Source organism: Salvia miltiorrhiza, chromosome 8 (assembly GCF_028751815.1).
Source record: "Salvia miltiorrhiza cultivar Shanhuang (shh) chromosome 8, IMPLAD_Smil_shh, whole genome shotgun sequence".
In the NCBI taxonomy this organism is placed as follows: Eukaryota; Viridiplantae; Streptophyta; class Magnoliopsida; order Lamiales; family Lamiaceae; genus Salvia; species Salvia miltiorrhiza.
Window position 1 is genome coordinate 15724304 of NC_080394.1, and position 8764 is coordinate 15733067.

General features: G+C 33.8%; 1 protein-coding gene across 1 annotated transcript; it reads right to left on the reverse strand.

The window, feature by feature from the left end:
• Positions 1-3514: 3514 nt before the first annotated feature.
• On the reverse strand, positions 3515-6289 carry LOC131001377 (protein FAR1-RELATED SEQUENCE 5-like). Its single transcript, XM_057927745.1, has 2 exons — positions 3967-6289; positions 3515-3894 (listed from the first exon to the last, which is right to left on the reverse strand). The coding sequence occupies exons 1-2, from the start codon at positions 6269-6271 to the stop codon at positions 3800-3802; spliced, it is 2400 nt and encodes a 799-aa protein (XP_057783728.1). The 5' UTR covers positions 6272-6289; the 3' UTR covers positions 3515-3799.
• Positions 6290-8764: the final 2475 nt, after the last annotated feature.

Here is an 8764-nt window from a genome sequence, read left to right on the forward strand (position 1 = left end):
GGATTGACGACTGAGGGCCTCGAAAAGGTACTGTTAGATATTTTCAAAACGCCATCGATGCCTCGAAGGAGTGAACACGAAAGATCTCCAGACGCCAACAATTAGGTCGTTTTTGGTTTCGGTGCTCTCTCGTATGTTTTGCTTGTTTTTTTTTTTTGGTAGTGGTTACCCCATTTTCGTGTGCAATTGGATATTGAAGTGGAATTTGAGAATACCGCCGGGAAATTGAGAATACCGCCGAGTATTTTGAGAATACCGTCGGGAAAAATGAGAATACCGTTGAAAAAAATGAGAATACCGCCGAGTAATGTAAAATACCGTCGGGAAAAATGAGAAAACCGTCGCGAAAAATGAGAATACCGCCAAGTAAGTTGAGAATACCGTCGAGAAAAATAAGAATACCGTCGAGTAATTTAAAATACCGTCGGGAAAAAGGAGAATACCGTCGAGAAAGATGAGAATACCGCCGAGTAATGTAAAATATGGAAAAATGAGAATACCGTCGCGACAAATGAGAATACCGCCAAGTAAGTTGAGAATACCGTCGAGAAAAATGAGAATACCGTCGAGTAATTTAAAATATCGTCGGGAAAAAGGAGAATACCGTCGAGAAAGATGAGAATACCGCCGAGTAATGTAAAATATGGAAAAATGAGAATACCGTCGCGACAAATGAGAATACCGCCAAGTAAGTTGAGAATACCGTCGAGAAAAATGAGAATACCGTCGAGTAATTTAAAATATCGTCGGGAAAAAGGAGAATACCGTCGAGAAAGATGAGAATACCGCCGAGTAATGTAAAATATGGAAAAATGAGAATACCGTCGCGACAAATGAGAATACCGCCAAGTAAGTTGAGAATACCGTCGAGAAAAATGAGGATACCGTCGAGTAATTTAAAATACTGTCGGGAAAAAGGAGAATACCGTCGAGAAAGATGAGAATACCGCCGAGTAATTTAAAATACCGTTGGAAAAAATGAGAATACCGTCGAAAAAATATCTTTATATATATAAAAAGCAAAGTAAATGTAATTTATTTCAAGAATAATTGTGTTTCAAACATTTTTTATTTTCCTTCTTTTCTTTCTCAAATCTAATGTTTTATTTTTTTCAAAATATTTATTTGTATTTATTATATATATTAAAAAATATTAATAGAACATCATGTAATTATGCTAAATCATTAATTGGTCGAGAACAATTCCCATAGGATGATATGTGTTTTGTGTTTTGTGTAAATAATAATAATAATAATAAATATTATACACACAAAAAATAATTTATAACAACAAAAACAACAACAACAACAACAACAACAATAATAATAATAATAATAATAATAATAATAATAATAATAATAATAATAATAATAATAATAATAATAATAATAATAATAATAATAATAATAATAATTTCAATTATAAGGGTAAAATTATCAATTGAAAATCTTAATAATTATGGAGTAGCTAAGTGGTGATTCTTGTTTTGACTTTTGAACGATCAAATCACAATTTTTTTTTTATTCTCATTCATTACACAAAACCCATTTTATTTCCTATTTATTTTACAATTATATTAAAAATACAATATACAAAATGCATCGTGAATAAAATATCATAGAAAAGTTTTTAAATTGATACTCCCTCCGTCCCTAAAATAACTTCCTCTTTTTCCATTTTGGGACGTCCCCCAAATAACTTCCTCTTTCTTTCTTTCCATTTTTGGAAACATACCCCACCACTAATAATACTTTATTTATTCTTACTTTTCACTTTTCACCACTCCCAATACTAATTATAACACTTTTCACAACTTTCAATAATAATTATATCATTTTTTCTCCACTATCAATACACTTTACAACTTTTTATTAAAACTCGTGCCGTCCCCAAAGAGGAAGCCATTTCAGGGACGGAGGGAGTATATAATATGTAAAAGTTTAATTTAAATAAATAAATTATGATCATTTAAAATTTAATTATATTAAAAAAATAGATCATTGTATAAACAATAAACTTAGTATTAAAGTTTATTAATTAATACTCCCTTCGTCCTAACGAAGTTGAGTCATAGTCATTTTCGGGCCGTGCCAACGAAGTTAAGTCGCTTCAATTTTTGAAATAAATTAAAACTAGTTTCTTATTCACTCTATTTTTCATATTACTTTTTCATTCATTTTTTCACTAAATATTAGTAGCTCATTAAATCTCGGGTCAAAATAAACGTCCCACCTTCGATGGGCCGGAGGAAATATTATTAATAGTCACAAAGCATATGGATAATTTATGTGAATGTAAAATCACAATCACCGCGCATCGCGCGGGAGGTACACTAGTTTCAATAATTAATGAAGTGAAAAACTTAAATAATAATAATATTGAAGTGGTATATATTCAGCAGAAAACTTTAAATCTAAAACATTCTTCAAATCATAATTTTTATATTAGAAAATTAATGTATAAAGTACTTTTACAAAGTATGTAGTGAATTCCGTGGGAAGTTGAATATAGTATAGTGAAGTCCATGTAATGCTAATATAATAACCACACTCATGTAAAAAGACTATCGTTGCCCACTTTTTCCCCCACGACGGTTCTGCAACTCATTATCTTTCCCCCACGATGGTGTTCTATGATTATGTTCATTCCTCTAAGTTCGCTTCTCTATAATTTTTAGTATTCATGTCGATTATATGCATGAAAAATATATGATTGCATCACTGTTTATGAGTTATTGCATATTTATGTCTCTAAGTTTCGTTAATTGATGAATAAATATTTAATATGCATCTTAAATTTAAGTTCATGAGAAAAATATTTAATATGGTATAAAAATCATCAAAAATGAATTTAGAATGAATAAGTTATGAAAACTTTAAAATATTTCATTTTCTATCTCTTTCTTACTATTTTACTACAACTTTTTATTTATTTTGTGTATGAATTTTTTGTATTGTGATGTGTAATGCTCTATAATAATAATGTGTACGGTTAATTTTCATCAAATAATTCAAAATTATTTAATAACTATAATTATTATTACACTTTGTACGGAGTTGGAAAATTATGTTTTTAAATTCAAAATTTCATTGAGTAACTGATAAGGATTATTTTATTTAAAAAAAAAATTAGTACTTATTTATATTTTTATTCTATTTAATATTTATATATATTAATTTAAATATATTGTTTAATTTTGATATTCGTCGTGCATCGCACGGATGGTCGTACGAGTTTATGCAATAAAGTAGGTTTCCTTAAATTTGGTGCTTAATTACAGATAAGGGGACTGAAATTCCACCAACAGAAGGCAAGACAACCCCATTATCAAAGACTAACTATACTGGTATATGGAGCACAATACAAAAAATGTGTACAGTTAATCCATATCTATTTCAACAAATAAATTTAAATGTGCCTTTGAAACTGAAATTTCAAAGTTGAAATACCAAACTACATAGTTAGGATACCAGTTAGCCTATTGTGAGAGAAATATCAATCATATGCACCAAGTCAAACCAAACACCCCATGCTGTTTACTCACAAATAGTGAGAGAAATATCAATCATGTACTAAATCAAGAACACATAACCCACATTGGTTTGTGATTCATTCAACTAGTCGACACACGTAAGTCATGGATTAATTAAGTTCGAACACTAATTCATCAATTCCATAAGTAGGTTCATATGTAAAACGAATTAAAACCTACAGCGGATGCCATATCAAAACCAAGAAACTTTCTCGCCATCATAAAATCAAACAGCGACTGGAATTCATTATTCCAACAACGATACACTAATCCACGGAGAAACGATCCGATGCGCCATCATAATTTCGGTTGATACGTTGGCTGCTAAGGAAATTAGGATTGTTTTGCGAATCAAAATCATCTGCAAAAACAAGCAAGGGATAACGCATAACATACTGTAAAATTAAAGAAATGTGCAAAGGTTGGGACTCACCATTCATCTCTTCAGTTGCTTTAGATCTATTAACACCGTCCGACCGTCTACCATCCCAGTTCTTGCTAAACATCTTACGACGATACGAACGCTTCTTCTTCAAATTGGGATTGCTAATTGGACGATGCAGTGGCTCTTTAAAGGATCGGGCAGATGCTCCGGCAGCCTCGGCAACATTAGAAGCCTTTTTCATTGTTTTTACTGTCTCGATCATATGGGTAATAAGGTCATTGATTGTATTCCTACAACTCTCATCCTCCTTGCAATCCGTCAACAAGTCGTACACACGTTGAGCATTGTGATTCACAAATACCATATTGGTAAACTTGTTAGGCCCTGAACAATCAATAGACCGTTGACTTAAAGGTATCCTGTCCCTCGACACCCTCCGCCACCTATTTAACAACATTTCTTCCGGCAACCTTTCCAAGTTCATATTGAAATAAACTCTAAATAGGTGTCGACAAATAACACCTTCCGTCTCCCACATATGGCATGAACAAGAACCCATTTTCGTGGCTTGATTAAACTTCACAATCCGATAACCTCTAAATGATGTTTTGGAACATACCTTGAACACAAGAAACTCATCATTCAAATCTAGTGGTTCGTGTGTAACTTTAACAGATACAGATTGCACAGCTTCATACTCGAATAACTTGAAAATATTTCGTGTGCAAATCTGACCAATTTGAACGAGAATTTCACTTGATTGCAATAACATACCGGGCATTCCTCGACACAAAGCATCCTCCTCAAACTCTTGTCTGCGCCAATTTATCTGCATTCTCTCAAATCCTAGTACAAATTCATGGACACTTGAAGTAGAAGAACTCAACTCTTTCAACACCCTGTTGGTCGCTTCACTGCGAGACGTTGCATGCAATCCACCAGTAAATTTATCTCGGGTAAAGGCAGATGACCATCTCTTTCTCAACTTGTACATGCCACTAAACCATCTATTCTCCAACAGATTGAATTCATCGATCATAGTTGCCCAATTTGATTCAAACTCTTCGACGTTCTCACAACCATTCATACATCGAAACCACAATGATTTAAAGTGCTTGTTCTGGTTCAAGTGTCCAAATTGCTTCCCGGCATTTTTGTTAATATGCCATTGGCAAAGCCGGTGCTTTGCATCACGAAATGTAACATCAACACCGTTCATAAGAGCTTGATCTTGGTCAGAAAATATGATAGAAGGCTCTCTATGATACATTGACTCAAGAAAGGTAGAAAACAACCACTCGTAAGACTCGGTCTTCTCGTTGGATAAAAAAGCAATTGCAAACATTACGTTCATCCGATGGTGGTTTATTCCAACAATAGGGACACATATCAAGTCATACTTGTTAGTTTTATACGTCGCATCAACAGAAATCACGTCACCAAAATGTTGATAATCTGTAAGACATCTACTATCCCTAAAAAAGAGATTTTGAAGCCTACCATCATCGGTGACTTTTACCTTCCAATAGAACGAAGGGTCGCTCAATCCTTTCTCGGTGAAATACTCCAACAATTTGTTTGCATCATAATTGGGAACTTTAGCCATTTTCGCATTGTTGGAGTTGAGTTCGTTGTACACATCCTTGCGTATGAAACCAATATTTTCACGACTTCCCGCTTCATTTTCCAAAAAACGATACGAACGACTAACCCCAATACCACTTGACTTCATTGCCATAAGCAAAGTCTTCTGAGAATGTGCCATTTTACGGGCAGAGCGCAACAAATAACTTTCGCTTGGATGTACCAATTCATGATTGTGCTCTTTCTCGAACAAAGTTACGACCCAAGGAGAATCAACATCTGTACGGCTAACACGTAGCCTAGCCTTGCAGTTGCTTCTATAACTCTGCTTTTTGTAGGCCGCTAGTCTACCATTTGAGGCCTTGTTATCAGGTGGTCCCTCGCATGAACAATGAAAAGCCTTGGAACATTCAATTTCTGTGTTTTTGAATTTCCCTTGCGCCCCTTTCCTAGCTGAAAATCCAATCATCTTCGCATATTGACAATACAACACAAAAACTTCGTCAAGGGTGTCAATAGCACTTCCAACATTAATCATGGATTCCACTGCACGCAATGTCACTAAATCTCCATTCACACTTTCTTCCTCAACTGATTCACCATTCGGTTCGTCTTCGTTGGCACGAACACTTTCTTCGGACATTGCATCAGTCGATTGCTCATTATCACCTCCTGAATCACTCTTACTTAAATCAAATTGAATACCATTGCCACTATAACTATCGGAACACCCATCGCTGCTGCAGGATATATTTAAATCGATATCCATTTCCCTTCAATTCACAAGAGCAGATTCTGCAATGGCGTGGAAAATATAAGTTGCCTTAGCCAATAATAATCACTACTGCACCTAAATAAATAAAGGGAATGCAGTAAGAAAAGGGCTAACTACCGTAAATAACGATTATATTTTTTTCACAAGAATTACCAACAATAATTAAATATTTTCCCAATAATTATATAATTACCAACAATAAATATACAAAAAAAAGAACGAATATTAAGACGGCAATAATCATATTTTATCCCACAAAGATTACCAACAGAAAACCAAAAAAAATAAGAGAACCCATTTTGAAAGCATCGAGAATTCTTAACAATATTGAGTGCCGATTTTGAAAATAAGAGAACCCATTTTGAAAGCTTCGAGAATTCTTAAAAATAAGAGAACCCATTTTGAAACCCATTTTGAAAGCTTCAAAAATTGCCAACAAAAAACCAAAAGGTATAAATTTACCTTCGATAATTCTTAACACAGTAATGCAGCAGCATGAAAGGTGAACGGTGAGTGCCGGAGAATATTATACTTCGACGAAGCTTACAACGTCAAAGAAAGGTGAACGGTGAGTGCCGGAGAATATTATACTTCGACGAAGCTTACAACGTCAAAGAATAACAACACTGCTGGAGAACCCATTTTGAAATTTTTTATTTTACCCTCACAAGATAATACTTCCACAGAATAAGTAAAAGCCTTGTGAAAAAGAAGAAGAAGCCGTTGAAGTAGAAGCTGGCCGTCGTACACCGGCAACGTGGGTATAGCCCAAATTTTTTAAAGTGTAATCCAACGGTGGGGAATGAAAAATCATAATGATCCGTCAACTACAGATCGAAACGTGTCAACCTAATTTTTTAGAGTCAAAGTAATTAGGGGAGGCACATAATCCAAGATGGAAGGTTAGCTTCTGCAAAACAGCCATGCAAAAAAACGGTGCAAGTGGTATTCAACAGTAATCCGGGTCCGGGTCTGGGTTAAGCAAAAGTATAAAACAAATAACAAAACAAATTATAAAATAGAGAGAACACGTGTCAGTCCATCTACGACAGTGCGTAGAATGTGGCGACGTAGGGTAGACAAAGCCCTTTCAATACACTCAATAATATTTTTTCTTAAAACCCGTGCCACTTCCTCCTAGGAAGTTCTTTCATGGACGGAGGGAGTATTATTTTAAAATAATAAAATATTTGAAAATAAATAAAATAGATGATATCAAATAATTCATTATTTTAAAATAATAAAATTATTAATGTTTTGAAAATAATGAATCTAATAATTTAATAAATATATAAATCTAATTATATTCTCAATAATTTAAAAATAAGAATTAAATAGAAAATTAACTAAAAATAATTAAATATATATATATATATATATATATATATATATATATATATATATAGGGAAGAGTTCAATAAGAACATAAATATTTGCAAAGTCTAGAGTCATAATCTCGTTCGTTAGATTGATTTTAATCAAGGGCTGAGATTAAAAGCTAATATTAGTATCCCTTAAATTACTCACATCCCTCTCTTCTCTCTCTTCTCTCTCTCTCTTCCGTCACTTTTTCCCTCTCTCCTCTCTCCTCTCTCATTTCTCTCTCTCTCCCTTCCCTTTTTCCCTCTCTCTCTCTCTCGTCTCTCACACACACACAGAACACACACAAAAGGTTGTAACAGGTATTCTAGGCGCGGGGATCTCCTTCGCCGTCTATCTGCCGGTGATGGAGGTGATCTACCGCGAGGTGCGGTGCTACGCGATGGTGGTGGAGATGCAGCTGCTGATGGGGCTCTCGACCATGGCGTTCGCCACGGCGGGGATGGCGGCGGACGGCGGGTTCAGTTGAACTTGTACGTATAAGTTCAATAATTTTATTGAACTTATACGTATAATTCTGTTGAACTTGTCTTGAACTTCTGAACTTCTGAATTTGTTGAACTTCTGAACTTGTCTTGAACTTCTGAACTTCTGAATTTGTTGAACTTCTGAACTTGTGTTGAACTTGTCATGAACTTAATTATGTATTTTGATTTTAAGAGAGAGAGAGAGAGAGGAGAGAGGAGAGAGGGGACGAGAGAGAGAGAGGAGAGAGGTGAGGGGTGACGAGAGAGGAGAGAGGAGAGAGAAGAGAGTAAATTAAGGGATATTATGAATCTTACCAATTTTAATTATATTAACTTCTAATCTCAGCCTTTGATCAAGATTGATCTGACGAACCAGATTGCGACTCCATTCTCCATCTAATATTGTGTTTCTGTATAATGCAACCCTATATATATATATATATATATATATATATATATATATATATATATATATAATCAAAAAATAAAAATAAACGAAATTAAAAAAATTAAAAAATTGAGAAAATAATATTAAAGACCAATTTTTCGGTCGTTAATAAATAAAATAAATAAAAATTTGAAATAAATAAAAATAAAATAAAAAAATTAAAAATATTTTTAACAACCGAAAATTTTGGTC

What these genes read in the sequence shown, in the direction of transcription:
- LOC131001377 (XM_057927745.1), bottom strand. Translation starts at nt 6,271, where the DNA reads ATGGATATCGATTTAAATATATCCTGCAGCAGCGATGGGTGTTCCGAT. An exon ending in AGCAACTGAAGAGATGAATG is followed by an intron (nt 3,895 to 3,966) that starts GTGAGTCCCAAC and finishes TTGTTTTTGCAG; the next exon opens with ATGATTTTGATTCGCAAAAC.